Genomic DNA, 19350 nt, shown 5'->3' with positions numbered 1-19350 from the left:
AAGAAAGAAATGCTAATATACATATGTTATAGTAAATACATTATGTCAATATTTTATTTAAATGGAGAACTTGTTAAGACTACAGGAAGAATGTGCTTTAGTTTACCTCCGGGCGCGCAGGTAAGCGGGAACGCCCTTCAGTGGAGCGACGTGTTCTCACCGCGAACGCGCTTCAGAATGCGGGCACATGCGCAGTAGGCAAACATTTCAAAGTCGTTTCTCCGGGGTGTTTGAACAGGAAGGCGGACATGTTGATCAGGCAGACGGAGAAAGTTGGGCACATTCTGGCTTTTTTTTTGTTGAAAATAACGTCGATTAAAGCCCGAATAATCTACATCAAAGGAGCCAACTGAATTATTTTACAGATTAACAACCAAAGGTGATTTATGAATTTGAGAGATCTCTCGCCGGTACTCCAGTGGGACCTTTTAATGGGATCATGTTATAAAAGTGATCGAAATCTGAAGACGAATTTTTTTTTGCCACTTCAGCTTTGCAGCTGTCAGACTCTCTGAAATGGACAAGGGCCTGGAGGACTGTGGATTATTTCTCTTATTTCACTAAAAAACTTTGCTTTTATTTGCACTAGGCAGCCTTGTGTAAGGGACTCGTAAACTTCTTTTAGGTCACTAGTGTGCGAAGGCTTCTGCGCTGGCGCTACTTTAGTAGTTTAGTTTTTATTTGCCAGGTTTTCACGGATTAATCTGGACGTTTGTTTTTCTTAGAAAATGCGGGTTTCCTTCGTCCGTCGGTCTTTTTTTACGCGTTGTAACGAGAGTGGGAACCCGAGACTTCTCCAGACGTCTCTGTGATCGGAGTGTGAAGGAAGTGAGCTGCTAAGCTAACGTATTAGCTGGCTGAGAGGGATATAACGCAGTTTAACTCATCGCCGGCGCGGAAAACAGCACAATGTCTTCTGGGGAGAGTTTAACGGCTCGATTTGAGAAAATCGATGCCATGTTGAAGGATCCCAAATCCGAGATAAACACCGACTGTCTTCTGGTAAGTTGAGTCCTCCTCGAGCCTTGGCTAGCTCGCTAGCCTGCTAGCAGCACCGTTAGCTTGCGACAGCAAACCAGAAGAGGGCCGTTTATGTAGTTTATATCTACCAAACTGTTAGGGTTTTCCACGTCCCACGCCTTTGTTGACGTGTGGTGTGGTTATTCACACTCAACATGAAGGAAGAAGCGGTTTAATTGAGCACTTAGGCTGTGCCGTATTTTCCTCTGACATAAGTACTTGGCTACGCTGCCAGTTGGCGTGCGCGCGCTCACACGTTTGGCTGTGGATGGAGAGAGACTACAGACAGGTGTGGAGAGACAGACAGCTCGGTAGAGCGCAGGAAATATGATGCTATTTCGCGCAGTTTTCCAGCGTAGGAGATGATGGCCACAGGCGTCTAACTATCTTCAATCACGGATGTGTGTGTATATTTGAAATCAGGCTGCTTTCTGACTTCGGTGTTCGAAGCAGGGTACAGGGGTTTGGTTTGGCCTTATTTCAGCAGTAAGGTCTGGTCATCCCATTTCTTTGGCCTTCTGCTCTGTTGTATTGTACTGTGTCTGCATTCATTACCCGTGTTCTTCAGAATACATCCATTGCTGTACACATCTTACTACTTCTGGATAAGAGTTTGTTCCACCACAGTCAATTTCGGTCAGCTGATCCCAGATCAGAAAGCAGAACAGGCCTCAAGACTGATCCCAGATCAGAAAGCAGAACAGGCCTCAAGACTGATCAGAAAGCAGAACAGGCCTCAAGACTGATCCCAGAACAGGCCTCAAGACTGATCCCAGAACAGGCCTCAAGACTGATCCCAGAACAGGCCTCAAGACTGATCCCAGAACAGGCCTCAAGACTGATCCCAGATCAGAAAGCAGAACAGGCCTCAAGACTGATCCCAGATCAGAAAGCAGAACAGGCCTCAAGACTGATCCCAGATCAGAAGGAAATGGTACATGCCTCAAGACTGATGACCTGTAATGGAAAGCAGACAGTTGTTAGTGATTGCTTGTGCTTTTCTCCACTCGGTACTTTTGTTTAGCATTTGCATGTTTGTTAATATGGGAATTTCTAACATTTACCTGCGTTTTTCTTAATCTGTAATGTAGCCTGTCGTCTGGTTAAATTAGGGGATGGTTTTTAAAAAACATTGTGTCGCTAAACGTCAAAAGCGTTGACTGATCTGTTTAATCTGTATTTTTATCAGGTGTGTTTGCACCAAGTAGAAGCCTAATGGTGTAATTATAATTCAGAAGAAGCTTTGCTTCTCGGGGCAGCGTTTGAATAAGCCGTGTGTTTGCTCAGAGTGCCGCGGTGGAGGACTTGCACTGGCCATATTCATCCAAGGCTCTTGCAGCCTGTCCCGGTTAAATCGCTGTGCGTTTCTTGTACACCCAGGCTTCCACAGTTGCGTAAGGTTGGTGTTTGAGTCTACCTGTTCTTCAGAAGGTTTCTAAATCTGTTTTGATGCCGTTTTGAGTCCCAGTGAGGCAGCTAGAGCTGCAGCAATTGTCTGACATTTGTTTGTGGGTTTTTTTTGTTTATTTGTTTTGTTTTTTGAAAAGGTTTATTCTTGTCTCACGAGCTCCCAGCAGATAACAAGAAGCAGCCAGCATGCTTTAGAGACAATATGAGTAACCTCTGGTGTGGGTCCCTCTGTGTCCTCCAGGCCATGGTACTACCTACACTGATCTGTTGATGATTGTCATTACAGCTTTACACACACTCAACATGCAGTATAGTGTATTCTAGTTTCATATGTCACTGATGAACAATGATTTTGCTTCCTGCAAAATACCTGTTTGTGTTTTTCCGTGCTGAATCTAAACATGGTTTCTCTGACCCGTAGTGTTTTTGTTCTAGTATATTCGCATGTCATTATGCATGGTGTGGAAAAGTTTGTCTAAGGAAGGTGTGGACAGACACTTGCTGGACACTGAAGTGGGATGTTCCTGAGACTGAATATAGACAAAACTCATACACCTGGACATTTAACAAGTTTGTACATATTCAGACTTAAAACAGCCATATTTTGAATTAATATATACTTAATATAAAACTTATATCTCCTGTCACTTAAAAAGTATGCATGATAGAAAGTTTCTATAAAAAACCCATTTAAATTCAGTGTAAAAAGTACTATAAGGTCCATCTGCTTTAGGTTGTCAAATCGATATTGATGAGGTACTGCAGTCCACACACTGAACACTGTTCGTTGAGCGAATTAATTGGACATTACTCCAAGGTTCCTCCGGTCCAGAGGGGATGTTGGGTTTTGCTGGTTCTTGTCCCCTAGCACAGCTGATGTTAAGATTACTTGCACATTGAATATGGGCTGGCTGATGGAATCATCGATGCCACTGAAATCAAAACTTTGTTTGTTGATTAATTAACATATAGTTGAATAATCCTCTGCTGCTTGGAGTACATCTAAACACTGGTCTGATACAGTTGTATGATTTTCTCGGCAGTCTGTTTACTGAAGTTTAGGGAGTTAACGTCTGCTGAGTCTGGGAAAATGCCGGAAGTACAGCGGCCATGTCCTCAGCTCTGAGCTTAAGGGCTGTTCCTCAGCATCCTCCACCGCCCGTGTGGATACTCGAGAAACAAGCACCATTCTCACCGTCGGCATCCCTGTCTGCCAGGTGTGTCCACAGAGCCTGTGCGAGGCTGAGGGTTCACGCTGGTATGGGGGACACAACAGCACTGTCTGAGCGGGGCAGTGAATAGAGGCTTTAGCTCAGCGTGGCCCCCAACCCACCCACCTCGCACTAAAATTCCACACTAATCAAATAACCTCTTGTCTCGCACTTACAGAGGAGGCTGTTGGGTGGTGTGTGTGTGTGTGTGTGTGTGTGTGTGTGTGTGTGTGTGTGTGCACTCGTGCATGCACGAATGAGGGGGACTTTGTGTGCGCATGTAAGTTTGGGACTGTGTGTGTGTACTTGTGTGTATGTGGGACTGTGCATGTCCATGTGGGACTGCATGCATGCATGTGTGTGCACATGTTCATGTATCATTCTTTTGGAGGGAGGAGGAGTCTCTCCAGGGTGGAGGAGGGAGGAGGAGTCTCTCCAGGGTGGTGGAGGTGCAGCAGTGTTTCTCCAGGGTGGATGTCTAGGGCAGCAGTGAGCCTTGTCTCTTAACAGGGGCGACATTCCAGAGTCCTTACGTTACTGTCATTTACTGCTTTCCTTTCCCCAGTAATGTTAAAGCTACACATCGGGATAACAACACAGGAGTGTTAAAGTATGAGTGTAATCTGGGTCTTCTGTGATGTTGATCCTGTAGTGGTGTCCTGACATTCCTGTATAGCGTCCTGTCCTGTCCTAGCGTAACCTTGGCTGGTCACTGGTATTTGAGGCACGCTGCCATATTTGGTGAAGTGCATCTACACCCTCCACCTCCATCCACTCTGTTTGCTGCTGTTTGCATGTGGAGGCTGAGTCTCTTCGGTCATGTTCTGTTGCCATGATGCTGAGCCTGTTTCTAAGCTCAGCTGTGCCGTGTCTGCGTCTCACCTGCCGTGGCCGGGTTCACATGTCTACGCAGTCGTTTCCCTCCTTTGTGGACTCTGAGAGGAAACCACATCCTAATTTGAACAGAACAGTGTTGAGTCATCGTCGCCGTGTTCTACCCCTTTAAACCACGCCTTCACACTTGCGCTACACAGGCTTGGCTTACCAGATTCTCATAGTCTGCTTAGTATGTGTCGTTGTATTCTAATCGTTCCTGCTTGAATAGAAATGTGTGGTGTGAAATGGGTTTTTTTTTTGTTGTTGTTTTTTGTTCCTGTTCAGATTAAAGTAAGCAGAGCAGAGTGTCACTTTAAGACATGTGAGAGCCAATCAGATGGGCTTTGCTGTGAAATGTAGCCAATGGCCATTCTTCACTATTACAGGGGGTATATCCTATTCCCACTAGTTCCCTTTATGGCCTGAGGTTGTATACCATTCCCACTAGTTCCCTACACAGCCTGAGGCTCTATCCCATTCCCACTAGTTCCCTTTGTCCAGTGCTGCCTCAGGGTGAGCTACCCTTCCTCAGTCACGGAGTAATCCTGTCTTCACATTCTGCTCAGTTTTTGGTTTAGTTTTTGTCTGATGCTACATTGTGCTGACTTCTTTACATTTGTTAGGAGTCCAGGAGGAGCTCTGCTATGGATGAGGGAAGATCTTTGAAGACCTGGTAACAATTAAAGTCTTCCCAGCATGCAACGCCGAACCCATAAATAGCGCCTCTCGTTCCGGCTGTCATCACCTCGTGCCTGGCTGTAGAGTCGGTTAGATAATCTGGCTCCGATCGCCTGGCACTGCCGAGCTGTAGTGGTTCTCCTGTCAGTGTGGGCAGGCACTCGGAGTCCTCAGCCCTTTTATCTGCTCTGTTCAGCATGCTTCACGCCTTACCCCGCTTCAGGACGGCCGTCCCGCTCCCAGGGCCTTACCCCGCTCCAGGACAGCCGTCCCGCTCCCAGGGCCTTAACCTACTTCAAGTTCGGTTTCCTTCTTTCACAGAGGTTCCTTTTTTAGGTGATGCTGTAAGGCATCGCTTTGGTCATACTGACATCGTGGGCTTCCTGTGTCTAAGAACAGGGGTTTTCTTCCACGGTATGACGCCACTGTTTCACACTTCAGTTTTGATTTTAGCATTTGCTCATTTGTGAGGATATTTGCGGCTCCTTGGCCGTGCCGCTGAGCTGATATGTTGGAAGTGTCGGCCGTGTCCTGCAGCGCTTGGTGATGGAGGCGTTAGAAGCTCCTGGCATGTTGAGAGGGTCAGAGGTCACAGTCTGCATGACAGAGAGACTCTCCGCTCACTTTGTTTCCTTGTACACACACACAGACACACAAACACGTATGTGCAGTCCTGCTCTGCTCCGGAGGACCTTATCAGCTCTGGCGGGTTGCTGTAGTGTCAGGTCCGCTCCTCAGCTGTGACACTGGTTAAGGTCGCATCGTTGACCCTGCTGTGTGTGTGTGTGTGTGTGTGTGTGTGTGTGTGTGTGTGTGTGTGTGTGTGTGGCTTGTATAAAATTGCTTGATTTGGGGTTCCTTTACTTACTGACCAGGTGAAATTGGTGTGGCTGTTTTTCTTAAATGATTTATGTGTGTAATGTGAAGCTCTTTAAATTCTTTCTTTTCTTCTTCTGTTGGTGAGGGTGTGGGGTGGAAACAAGTGTTGTGGTTATGCTGGGACCATTTGATTATTTTTCTAGAGACAGCCCTCTGGGTGGCGGGGCAAAGACTGCCCTGTGTGACTTTTCTACTCACCGTTGATTGGTAGAGGCCTGTGTTCATCAACTTCAGCACTAATATCATGCTCACTACTGCCACCTGCTGGCCAGTCTTAACACTCTTCCTGTTCTGGCTTAGCACACACCCACACAAGTGGTTTATGACTTAATCTGATGGGAGTTAATTGGACTGATTCCCACCAAAGTGGTGCGGAGTGTGTTGATCAAAGGAAATGAATCCCTTACTGGATCCTGTCCTCAGCACTTGAGTGTAATCTGTGTGTTCTCCACTCTCTTAGGGGTGAGTGTGCTACAGGGGCAGCAGTATCTCAGGGGTTAAGGTTGCCAATGCAAGTCCCACCACTGCCAGGTTTCTGCTGTTGAGCCCCTGAACAAGACCCTTAACCCTCAATTACTCAAATTGTGTTCAGTCAGAATTGTAAGTTGCTTTGGATAAAATCATCAACTAAATGGTGTAAATGTAGATTAATTGGAAGCCAGTTATCATGCCATCATAGCATGATGCTCACAGCAGTGTTCATTCTTTGCTAACACTGGAAGTTTTAACCTGATGCCTTCGTTTAAACAAGCAGCCTTGGGAAGAGAGGAGGTGTCTTGCTGTCCTCGCTGTATTTGAACTCATTCGATCCCAACTGTGAAATATGCCACTGCACTGGGATTGCAAGTCTCCGGACTTCCATGACGTCTTGTTTTTAGTTTATCCTAAACCATGTTTTTGTTTCTGTCTGCTTACTAAATAAAGGATTTGGAACCGAGTGTGTTAGAGCTCGTAGCTGGTCTAATGACACTATTCCTGCAGGTCACTTTAACCTGGGACTGTGTGCCAGGTCGGGGTCACCCGGCTAAGCCTGACTCAAGACTGCAAAGGTCACAAGGTGACCTACTCAGCTCTGCAGGGAGTAGCGTGGTGCCTCTCTCTGCTCCAGACGTCTGCTCTGTGAGCATCTTGACCAATTGCAGATGTTCCTGATGCATGTGCTGTGGCTGTTTTGATAAATCACAGATGATCCAATAAACAAAAAGGTTTTGGTCAAAATAATGAAGTCCGGGCAATAGCCGAGTCACCTGATCGGCTCGCCAGCGAGTTTCTGTGTCTCAGTCATGATTTGTAGTACGAGGATGATGACGAGGGGATTTTCCCAGGGGTGAGCAGTGAAGAAGACACAGGGTTCTCACTTATAGTCCTGACTGACACTGATTAGCCTGATTTACACCACCCAACCTGTGGGTGGAGAAGCGTCCAGACCCAGGAGGGCCTTTCTGCCGGGTCCGGACCCTCCCAGAAAGGCCCTCCTGGTTCCAGACCCAGCAGGGCTCTCATGACTCAGGGTGGAGGCTGAGGGACGCTGACTCTGTTTCCGGAGTCTTTTCTTGCCAGGTTCCCTACAGTGCAGACCTTTTAATGACCCAGTACCACGCGTTCAGTCTCACAGTGGCAGGACCCCCACGATCTGGCACAGAACAAGGGCCTGCTCTGTGCCTGCAGGAGACGCTGAAGCAACCATGAGAAAGATGGAGGTGATGGAGAAGACATGCCACCCTCAAACTCTCAAGTTGACTCAAACACTCTCTGTTGCAAAGAGCACAAGCACACGGGAGCTCAGCTAGAGACTGGTTCAGATGGGTGGGGCAAAACTGTCTGTGTGGATTCCTGTCCTTTCTCACTCTGTGCTTTACTAGAGCTGCCTTGGTTGAAGTCAACAGCTGAACTTTGGGTTTCATTCACATTTTAAATGGCATCATGTGTATGTGGTTGACTCTCTCTGTTTCTTTTGCTGTCTCCATCTGGAGACTTCAAAATAAAGCCCGTTTATACCCTCCCAACATGCAAGTGCACACGCACACACCCACCCACCCTCATGACTCCAAGTCTCTGTGGAGAACCCGTTTGGCTGCATTCTTTAAATAACTCCTTGCCATGTGTGTTGTCCTGCAGGGGGCTATGGCTGTTGTGCAGAGTTCGGAATGTGTGTGTGTGTGTGTGTGTGTGTGTGTGTGTGTGTGTGTGTGTGTAAGGAAGTCCAGCAAAAGCACTGCACCTCAGAGTGCACACACACACACTCCCAGACTCTAATGCTATACCACCAAGCCCAGACTCACACTACTTCTCATAACTCTACATCTGTTGGATTAAAGTTTGTCTGTCATTGCTTGCTTATGTCAGAGGGTAACAGTATGTCAATTAATAAGTCGAAATCAAAAATGCATATTTATTGGTTTTTGTGTGTGTGTATGCACTGAATATCCTGACCAGCTAAATGCCATAAATGTAAATATCCTGCCCTTGTTTTGTGGGTGTTTGGATGTGTTATGGCACAACAGTCTTAAATCACGCGGGTCAGAGTAAAAGTCCAGTCTTTCTGGAACATCGAAGGGGAGGGTGTTCGGAATCTTCAGTACAATTTCCAGTGCACCAGCACAAGGAAGATGTTCTACTGAAAAATCTATTGGAATCTACTGGAAATGTAAATCTGCTTTAGAGAGCAAATGAGAAGGTCTGTCATTCTGGCAGGCGTGAGGTTTTTCTTAGTTTCCCTGCAGGAGAAAGCTTTGTCCATCTGAGTCACATCTCTGGATCTCTCTCCCTCCGCTTCTGCTGGTACATCAGCACAACATGGTTCTCTTGTCATGCCTTAAAAAATGAACCAGAAAACAGACAAAGTTGATCTGAAGGCAGGAAGAGATGAAGCAGACCAAGAACTGAAAAGTTCAGGTCCAAGTAACTTCAGTCTCCAACTGGGTATCCAACTCCCCTGACCCTCAGTGAGACCCAAAATGTTTCCGCCCCCTCACCCTCAAGGCCAAAAAAACAGACTCAAACCTTGGGCCTCCCCCTCACTGTCCATGCCAGAAGGTTTTTTTTTTCCCATGAACACTGGCTGCAGTGTATGGAAGCAGCCAGCACAGTAATAACGCAAACCCTGCACCAACATTGCACTGCTAGACGTTGCATTTGTGATATGCACATTAAGACTAATCCCATGATGTCATGGTTGGATATTAGCCTGTAACATTTATATACATTTACGGTATTCTGCAAATGCTACGATTCAGAACACCCATCTGGAGTATCTGGGATCAGTTGAGATCAGTCAGGATCCTGGAGAGACAGCGCAGTTTGCCTTGTAGAGCCTTTGGCAACATCACGATCGTGAAGTCTAAAATCACAGAAACAGAAACTCACAGCAGAAAATAGATGAATGCAGAACTCCAGGGATACACTGTCTCAGAATCCTAATTGGGAGAGACTTGCGGGATTACAGCAGATCAGCGTAAACCCCACTGGTGTCGCCCGCGCGGTGGGCGAGTTGTACTCGTCCCTCTCATGGCTTTGTGGCATTTCACTTCTCCTTTCCACTCGTCCTCTCCTGCGGTGCTCCGATTGGCACGCTCAGGTTGTTTTAATGTTGCCACCCGTCCGATACATTGCTTGGCCTAGAAATGACTGGGTATTTCCGTGGAAAAGCTGCGGGTCAAACGCGAATACTGTCTTTAATGTTGTGTAAGGAAGAACATTTCAGGAATGTGATGTTTAGATCAATAACACCCAAACATCACTGTGTCCGCAAAGCTGGTCTGACGGTGAGGACTGGGTCATGGCATGGCCCGGCGACACGTCACACGCCTTTACGTTGGGTTTGGTGGTTGTTTTCTGGTTTTGAATAAGTGGCTTATTTTATGTTTTATATTTATATATTTAGGACATTTAAGATGCCTTTAAGAAATTCTGCTTTTTGAGTTTAAGAAATTGGACCAGTTGGAATTGTCATACTTGACAACTGATCCTTCATAATCAGGAAAGCACTGCGTAACCCAGAGACCGATGAACATGCTTTAAAATGTCTAGAATTAATTAATTAAAATGATGAAGTGTCTAAATATCTTAGGATGTCCAGAACAAAATGACAGCAGTGAATGAAATGTGTGGACAGAATCCTGGAAATATGGGTAGTGAAAAATTCTCCAAACAATCTTGGACTTTGTGTCATTCTGATTGTCTGAAACTCTGTGGATTCAGCTGTTTGTCCACAGCGTTCGGCTCGTAAGGTGGAAGTCAGGTGCTTGCCGTTGGCTAGAAATGACGGCTGAGGGCTTCTCACTTTAGTCATTCCTGTAGTTAGGGTCCTTCCACTTCCTCAGAAATTAGGTGGTGATTGAGATCATCATGGCTTGTTTAAAGACTTAGAAACTAACCATTTGCTTTTTGATTACAGAATCTTTTATTTTCTCCACTGACATCCAAGCAAACTTGTGAAATGTTTTTGAATCTTTTGCCAGGATCTCTGATGAACTGTTTCACTGTTTTCTCAGGATGGTTTGGATGCTCTGGTCTACGACCTCGATTTCCCTGCCTTGAGGAAGAACAAGAGTATCGACAACTTCCTGAACCGATGTGAGTAGGGCTGTGTGTCTGGTGTTTGTTGGAAGCCTCTGTATGTGACTGAGGTGTTGGGGAGAGCCTACAGGTATGTGCTTAGTCCCCGGGCTCAGAGGCTGACCAGCACACTACTGTGTCTGGTGTTCAGTGCTCCCTCATCAAAGGTTCTGCCACCACACTACACTATACTTTCTCTCTCACACACATTCTCACACACACACACAGCTGGATATGTTTGACTGTTATGATGTGGTAATTGATCAGAGCTCCTTGCAGGTGCATGAGGTTCTTTAGTGTTTCCTTATGACTCACCGACACTGCGTGATTCAGCGTCACACGTGCGTTATTGAGGGTCGACAGCCTGCTGCCTGCTGTGACCTTCACAATTGCCAAAGTTCAAAACTGCTGTGACCTTCAGAACACGATAACCAGCATCCAGTTGCAGGCTGTGTGTCTCGGCAGTTTCAGTGTCAAAGGTCAGCGGTGGTGTTGCTTCGGTCTCCCCGCTGAGGCAGCGTCTGTGTGACCTTCACTGTCGTCTCGTCGTTTTCAGAAAGCATGAGGTTTGAAGACCGGGTCCCCTGCCTCAGCGCTGTGAAATATAGCTTTCTTTCCTGTCCTGTGAGGCTTTCAGAATTTGTAATCTCAGAGTTTAGAGGGCTGTATGCCGGTGTGGCTTGTTGTTGAGCACCCGGGCATTTTCCGATGGTTTATTTTTGGTGTGGTGTGTCTGACCATGTTAAAATGCGTGCCACGGGTGATGTCGCGTCTGAGTGGTGCACAAACAAACCACAATGGGGAAACGAGACCCCTGCGCCCTCATCGAGCCCCACAGCCAGATTCACAGTGCCACGTTCAGCGGGACGCTGACATGAGGGCCAGTGAGACGTGTGGCAGGACGTGTCAAGGTCACGTGTGTTAAACGCATATTAAACCAAACCTGAGCTCCACTTTACTGTGACATCTGTCTCACCCACATCTACATTGGGCTCCCTTGCGGAAAGATTGAATGGGGGGGGGTTCCCATCTGCCCTGCCTGCAATTGTGTTGGAAAGACTGGACAGCATTGGAGGGGACGTGTCATGTGGCCCGTAGGGGGTGTGTCGTACAGTATTGGTCGATCTGACTACATTTAGCACATTTATCTTGAGACTTTTATCCCCAAAAAATTGTTTATGACTGAACTCAACTTGAGTAATTGAGGGTTAAGACTCTTGTTCAGGGGCTTAACAGTGGAAACTTAGTGGTGGGGCTTGAACTGGCAACCTTCTGTTTACTAGTCCAGTACCTTAACCACTGAGCCACCACTGCCCACTACTGCACCATTGTACCCATTCCAGTCATCCCAGCACTAAAACCCAATCTGGGATCTCCACATAAGTGGTGCAGGTAGAGTACCATTGCTCACCTTCCTGAGAGCCTGTCAGTGCTCTGGCTACCCCATGCTCTGCCCCTGTGCTCTCCTCCAGCATGCCTGACTCATCCCGCCAGGGGAGCAATTGATCCCTGTCTGGGGGTTTGGAGGGCCCCGGATACCTGGCTCAGGTGTTGAGCTGCTGGAGAGGAGACACACATGCGTGCTGTGCATGGCGTTCTGGGCCCAGGGTCTGGGAGTCCCTGCTTCAGGGCTCTGGAATCTGCTCTGCGGGACAGCCCTGTGTGAAGTGGCTGGGTTCAGCTGGCGTGTTCTAAGCGGACAGCAAGTAACGTATGTTTGCGTCATGTTTTCTGAAGTAGAATCCTAGTGTTCGTAGAGACCGAGATGGTGCTGTTTGCCGTGCGGTTGGGCGAGATCTTTTATCGGGAGTGGAGCTGCCTGATTGGAGCTCTGGTCTCTGGGTGGTTTTCCCCTGCCTATGTGCCTGACTGGTGTGATGTGTTGGTGTGGTGACCAGGGAAGGCGGAATCAGGCCTCCTGTAGAACTGCACTTTAACCTGTGGAAGGGGCACCTGTTTTGAACCTGTTCATATCTGGATCTTAAACATTTCTGAGTTTCTGTTACCTGCCACATTTCTCCCCCCCAGATAAGAACACAATCAGTAAGATTCGTAGCCTGCGGATGAAGGCTGATGACTACGAGGTGGTCAAGGTCATCGGCAGAGGGGCGTTCGGAGAGGTGCAGCTGGTGAGACTCCTCTGGGTTTTGGACGTGGTCCACCCAGGGCTTTGCTTTAATACATCTGTTTTAAACACGTTTAAATGTGTTATGTTTCACACGTGTTTTAACTGTGATATTTTTGTTCGTTATGTTTGGGTGCAGTAGTACTCCACAATATTCTCCTGAGGTGATAAACACAGTTCTGTTCAGAACTTCATTCATAGTGAAATGAGTCAACCTGGTCCTGGTTGCCATGGTAGCCCCAACCATGGCTTGGCCATTCTGGGACATGTTCTTGGAGGTCCACCTCCCTGTAGAGGACATACCCTCCTTAAACTCCCGCTTAAACACTCCCATGTATGTTAAAGCCCTCGGAGTAAACAAGACACTGGACTTATGTTCATGATTTCCAGGGTGTGGTGGGTTCGAGGCATGAACACCAGTCCTGTCTGTGAGCCCCGCCCTCAGCCCCGCCTCTTCTCTCCCTTCTGCAGGTGAGACACAAAGCCACCAGAAAGGTCTTTGCCATGAAGCTTCTCAGCAAGTTTGAGATGATCAAACGCTCGGACTCGGCATTCTTCTGGGAGGAGAGGGACATCATGGCGTTCGCCGACAGCTCCTGGGTGGTCCAGGTACGGCACTGCCACCTACAGGCCTGGAAGGCAGCTGCTCTGTCCTGATCCCCAACTCTTCCTGTCAGTGTTGGAGTCGGAATAGGGGACTCGCTACTCTGTAGTGTAAACCTCCAGGACTTCCATATGGGAGCTATGAGAAGCACTGTAATAATCTTCTAGTGGGTCTGATATGATCATAGGACTCGATCACGACAGAATATATTAGTTTGCTTTATTTTAAAAAAAATTGTATTGAAAAAGTTCAGTATTCAAGCTGCTAACATCAAACTTGAAGTGAACTGGCTGATGGTTAAACCTCTCACATGTTTGAACTGTGGTGTGGAGTGGCTGTTGGGTCCATGCTGATCTTCTGCTGGCTGTTCTGGGCTGTCTGCAGCTGTTCTACGCGTTCCAGGACGACCGCTACCTCTACATGGTGATGGAGTATATGCCGGGTGGAGACCTGGTGAACCTGATGAGTAACTACGATGTGCCAGAGAAGTGGGCGCGCTTCTACACGGCCGAGGTGGTGCTGGCGCTGGATGGCATCCACGCCATGGGCTTCATCCACAGGTCCAGTTTACAAGTGTTATTGCTTTCAATGTAAACACGTGTTTAGTGTTTTAAATAACTTACCAGGTTAGATGATATTGTTTATAAGCATTAATTTGTCAATTCTAGATTAATTTTACAATTATGGATTCACATGGTTAATAAACTAATCCCGTGAAATCAGAACTTAAACGCTGGGGGAGAGAAGTTCCCTGAGGGTAAGTTAGGACGTGAGCGTAACACGCGTGTGTTCTCAGCGCCTGGGTTTCTGGAGTGTATCTGGTAGAAGACAGCGTGCTTGGCAGAGTGCCAGCGCTCGTTCCGCTCTGACCTGATCTTTGCTCTTTTCCCTACAGGGACGTGAAACCTGACAACATGTTGCTGGACAAAACGGGCCACTTGAAGTTGGCAGACTTCGGTACCTGCATGAAGATGAACCAGGTTTGGACTGGGGTTGCCTTGTCAGTGGACTGGGGTTGTGGGACAGTGGTAGCTCATTGGTTAAGGTACTTGACTTGTAACTGGAGGGTTGCTGGTTCAAGCCCTTCCACTGCCGAGTTGCCACTGTTGGGCCCCTGAGCAAGACCCTTAAGCCTCAACTGCTCAAATTGTGTTCAGTCAGAATTGTAAATCACTTTGAATAAAAGCCTCAGCTAAATGCTGTAAATGTTGTTGTCTTGTCAGTAGACTGGGGTTGTCTACTGACTAACTTCATCAGTAGAGTAACTCTGATATAAACTTGGCCTGACTAGTTAGCAGGGAAACTCTGAAGTGAGTTTGTATTGACTAAGTAATGTAAATCTGGTGTGACTGAGACCGTCTCTTAGTAAGGTTAAACAGGTGCTCTTGCTGCTGTACCAGGGAACTGCTCCTTGGTCTGGTGGTCAGAGCTCATGATTACCTCCTGTCAGCCCTGGGTTTGAGCTACCCAGGATGCATGGTTCAGGTTCAGGACACACAGGGCCTCCTCAGGGTCTCTTGTCTTTGCTAATTAGAAGTTGGACTTAATAAGAGTTCAGACCCGTGGTAGCAGCTGCGATGTTTTTTGAGTGAGGGTTTTTCCCCCATCTTGGCACTTCTCAGGATGGTATGGTACGATGCGACACGGCGGTGGGGACGCCCGACTACATCTCTCCGGAGGTGCTGAAGTCTCAGGGTGGAGACGGATACTACGGCCGGGAGTGCGACTGGTGGTCGGTGGGGGTCTTCCTGTATGAAATGCTTGTCGGTGAGTTTCAGCTCCACCACACGTGCAGAAGCCCATGGACATGTAGAAGGTCTTATGTAGCTATTTAGCCCCTCTTGCACTCGTTCATCTTTGCATCTTACAGTCCTTATTTTCCATTTAATATTCACTATCAGTGAATCTCAGTGGTGTGGGTCTTAATCTCAATGGAGGGGGTTTCCTGAGATGGCCAGCAGATCTCTGCCTGCTTGCGTCAGCATGTGTGGAGACATCGCAGAGAATGGTGTTGTAGAGCAGTAAAAAACCATGGTCAGCTGATTGGTTAATGCTTGCGATCAGGTGACACGCCGTTTTATGCCGACTCCCTGGTGGGGACGTACAGCAAGATCATGAACCACAAGAACGCGCTGACCTTCCCCGACGACAGTGACATCTCCAAGGATGCCAAGAGTCTCATTTGTGGCTTCCTCACTGACAGGTCAGCTGACCAGCCTTTCTACCAGACTGAGTAGCTTCTGAGGAACCCAGAACAAGTGTAGACGAAACCTTCTATAGGACGTACAGTGAACTCCTGGCGTCCACCGCCTTGGGGTAGGGGTGAGGGTTTGTAATGGGAAATAGAACATTGTATTGTTATTCACTAGAGGCTAACACAATACATGTGAAATTGTGTTTGAAGCTATTGTGTATTTTGCAGAATAATATATATGATAACAGTTAACCATCATTGAGTGCTCAGCTTATTGGTCCATCAGTATTATCCATGTTGAATATCGTTACCTGATTGGCCAAATTAAAGATGAATGTTCATGGGTCTGAAAGCTGCAAGGTGGAATTGCAGACAAGCTTTGTTTAATATGACAAACTGGTTATATTGATACTGTCTGGGTTGTGTGTCGTTTCCAGGGAAGTGCGGTTAGGGCGTAACGGCGTGGATGAGATCAAACGTCACCCTTTCTTCAAGAATGACCAGTGGAGCTGGGCGAGCATCAGGGAGAGTGAGTCAGCAGATTTGCCTTCAGGACATCTGCTAGAGTCAGAGCAGTGTCTAGAATAAGGCTAGCTAGAGGACATCTGCTGGAGTCAGAGCAGAGACCAGAATAAGGCTAGCTAGAGCACATCTGCTGGAGTTAGAGCAGAGACCAGAATAAGGCTAGCTAGAGGACATCTGCTGAAGTCAGAGCAGAGGCCAGAATAAGGCTAGCTAGAGGACATCTGCTGGAGTCAGAGCAGAGGCCAGAATAAGGCTAGCTAGAGGACATCTGCTGGAGTCAGAGCAGAGGCCAGAATAAGGCTAGCTAGAGGACATCTGCTGGAGTCAGAGCAGAGGCCAGAATAAGGCTAGCTAGAGGACATCTGCTGGAGTCAGAGCAGAGGCCAGAATAAGGCTAGCTAGAGGACATCTGCTGGAGTCAGAGCAGAGACCAGAATAAGGCTAGCTAGAGGACATCTGCTGGAGTCAGAGCATAGGCCAGAATAAGGCTAGCTAGAGGACATCTGCTGGAGTCAGAGCAGAGGCCAGAATAAAGCAGGTCATTTGTGGTTTCTTTGTTGGTTTTTTTGGCCATGTCTACAGCTGCTGCCCCCGTTGTGCCGGAACTGAGTAGCGACGTCGACACAAGCAACTTTGACGACATCGAGGAGGATCGAGGAGAGGAGGAAACCTTCCCCATCCCCAAAGCCTTTGTTGGAAACCAGCTCCCCTTTGTCGGCTTCACGTACTACAGCGGACACCAGTTAGTAGGATTCACTTACATTTACATCCACAGAATTTACCGGACACTCTTGTCCAGAGAGGATTGCAGAAGGGATTTGTAGTCTCCTTGGAAAGCTTGTGCAACTACTTAAACATTCCACTAAGCTGGGAACCCTGTCAGAGGTACAGAATCACTACAGGTCAAAAAAGAAAATACGGGGGGGGGGGGGACCCAGAAGAAAGAAAAAATAATTGAGATGCTAGTTGTGTCTGGCTAGTTGCTTTAAGAGTCACTGTTCCCTTGCAGCATAATCTTGGCTCTTGTGTGGTTCTAATAAGTGATGATAGATGTCTTCTGACACAGGCCACCTCGAGGGTCAAGCATGAAGACGAGTGATAAACACAGCAGCAGCGCTAAAGAAGACAAGAGCCATGTAAGAGCCTCTGAACGCCAGCTACACGCAGCCGGCTACATGCAGCCAGCTGTTTGGGCAGTCACGGGCAGGATGCCACAGATGGTTTTATTAGCCTCCAGTGGTTAGAGGTCTGACTCTGAATTATCTTTTAAATCTGTGTGTCACCTGGGGGACCATGAATTCTTGCACTGCGTGTGTTTGCTGTGGTTGATTTGGTTGATTGTGGTTAATAGTGTGTTAGCTGGCCAGTGTTGCCTGCGCTGTGGTGTCGCAGTGTGAGAATTAATAGATGTCATTACTGTGGTCAAAACTGTAGTTACTAACAGAGGGGTATCCTTACAGATAAGGATCTGTGATGTGTAGTGTGATGGTCTATTCTAAGGATATTGCTTTGCATCTGTTTTATTGTGGTGTGAATTTGGACACTACAGTGTGCTTGCTGTAGAATGGTGAGACAATGATGTCAGATGGTAATGTAAGTAACATTTCGTTTATAGAAAACATTTGCACAAGCTGATTCAGTTTTTTACAACAATAAACGACATTTAGATAAAATAATTTAAAATACAAAACAGTCATAACACGTTAGACATAGAGCCATGTTTATGACAGACATGTCATCAGACTGAAAGCTAGGAAATAATAGTGTGTTTTAAAATGGTAGTGATGATCAGATGGTGGTTGTGTAATGTGACTGTCAGATGGTAGCGTGTGATTGGGTGCTTGGCATGACTGGGCACTGTCAGATGGTAGCGTGTGATTGGGTGTGTGGCGGGACTGGGTGCTCTCACGCGGTAGCGTGGCGTGACTGAGTGCCTTTAATAATTGTGTGTCGTGCTTGTTTTCCAGTTGGAGAACCTACAGAAGAGGATCCACCAGTTGGAGGAGCAGCTACACGGGGAGATGCAGCTGAAGGACGAGTTGGAGCAGAAGTGCAGGTATACAGCTGTCTGGCCATCTGTCCATCCGTTTAGTCATCCACATCTCCACCCATCCATCTGGCCGTCAGCCTGTGAACAGCAAGCCTTTGTGAAGTTCTACCCTGGTCCTTCGTGCACCTCATTCATGCCTCCACACAGCGCATCTTTATAATTTTTTTAAATCAGGGTTATCGATTTTTCTAATTTACCCCACAGGGCATCCAGCACCAAGCTAGACAAGTTAACGAAAGAATTCGATGAAGAGGTGAGTAAAGAATGGAAAACTGCTTCTTCCAAACTGCCTTGAAGTTTTCTGACGATTGTGGTCCGTTGTTGATTAATTTTGTCCCTTCGTCCTCTCCGTCCCTCAGGGCAATGCCAGGAAGACTGCAGAGGCCAGTTTATCTCTGCTGGAGAAGGATAAACTAATACTGCAGCACAAGGTGACGGAGCACCAGCGCAAAGCTGACCAGGAAGCTGAGAAGAGACGCAACGTGGAGAACGAAGGTTGACTCTTCCTCCTCCGACATTGCTGCTACTGTAACATGACTCTTCTGTAAGGAGGCTGCTTACGTAACAAGACCTTGGACTAGGTCTTGGATCCGTGATCGGTTTAAAAGGAGTAGTGTAACAGAATGTTACTCTAATTGTCCTGGTGTAACGAAGCCCTCCTCCAGTAGGCTTACTGTAACAGGACATTGCACTGACAGTCCCGTCTTGTCCTGTGCAGTGTCCTCTCTGAAGGAACAGCTGGAGAACATGAGGAAGATCAGCCAAAGCACCCAGGCCTGCAGCGATAAGATCGCCCAGCTGCAGCACCAGGTCAGTGCACTTCTGTAAGACTCGCACGATACATTGAGTTTATCGATACTTAGTAACGATACCGATTAGCAGCAGCTGCTTTGTGAACTGGAATATCCCTAAAATCAATATATTGTGCAAGTCTTATAGGAGGGCAGATGATGTGAACATGTAAAAAAAAAAAAAAAACTCCATTTGATATAACTTAAAACAAACACTGTAGAAACTTTTCAGCTGTTTATCGGTTTGGGCTTCTGAGAGCCGCAGCAGTTTCAATATAACAGGGATCTTCTTGTTGGAAAAAACACCTTGATCTTTATCACTCATGCGATCAATATATTTAAACGGTAATTGTGTTTGGCAGCTGGAAGAGGCCAACGACCTGCTGCGGGCGGAATCAGACACGGCGGCCCGGCTGAGGAAAAGTCAGAC

The 19350-nt window shown here is 47.2% G+C and overlaps 1 protein-coding gene across 6 annotated transcripts in view; it reads left to right on the top strand.

Annotated features, from left to right (window-relative positions):
- Nucleotides 1–213: 213 nt before the first annotated feature.
- rock1 (Rho-associated, coiled-coil containing protein kinase 1) overlaps nt 214–19350 on the top strand; it is a 36693-nt gene continuing 17556 nt past the window's right edge. For 3 of the 6 annotated variants that reach the window (XM_081695116.1, XM_035519699.2, XM_081695119.1), the window contains exons 1-16: nt 214–1002; nt 10568–10649; nt 12660–12760; nt 13228–13365; nt 13745–13920; nt 14256–14340; nt 14983–15127; nt 15425–15563; nt 15992–16083; nt 16662–16821; nt 17146–17215; nt 18047–18135; nt 18334–18382; nt 18489–18624; nt 18848–18939; nt 19283–19350. The exon at nt 19283–19350 is cut by the window's right edge and continues 179 nt beyond it. In XM_081695116.1, the coding sequence (XP_081551242.1) occupies nt 910–1002; nt 10568–10649; nt 12660–12760; nt 13228–13365; nt 13745–13920; nt 14256–14340; nt 14983–15127; nt 15425–15563; nt 15992–16083; nt 16662–16821; nt 17146–17215; nt 18047–18135; nt 18334–18382; nt 18489–18624; nt 18848–18939; nt 19283–19350 (1715 nt within the window). In that variant the 5' untranslated portion in view covers nt 214–909. The remainder of the gene's footprint in view (nt 1003–10567; nt 10650–12659; nt 12761–13227; nt 13366–13744; nt 13921–14255; nt 14341–14982; nt 15128–15424; nt 15564–15991; nt 16084–16661; nt 16822–17145; nt 17216–18046; nt 18136–18333; nt 18383–18488; nt 18625–18847; nt 18940–19282) is intronic. The other 3 variants (XM_081695117.1, XM_035519696.2, XM_081695118.1) reach the window with 3 other exon arrangements.

This window comes from Electrophorus electricus, chromosome 13, assembly GCF_041902795.1.
Source record: "Electrophorus electricus isolate QZ-2024a chromosome 13, ASM4190279v1, whole genome shotgun sequence".
In the NCBI taxonomy this organism is placed as follows: Eukaryota; Metazoa; Chordata; class Actinopteri; order Gymnotiformes; family Gymnotidae; genus Electrophorus; species Electrophorus electricus.
The sequence above is the reverse complement of the archived record's forward strand: the minus strand, read 5'-3'. Positions and strand labels throughout refer to the sequence as shown.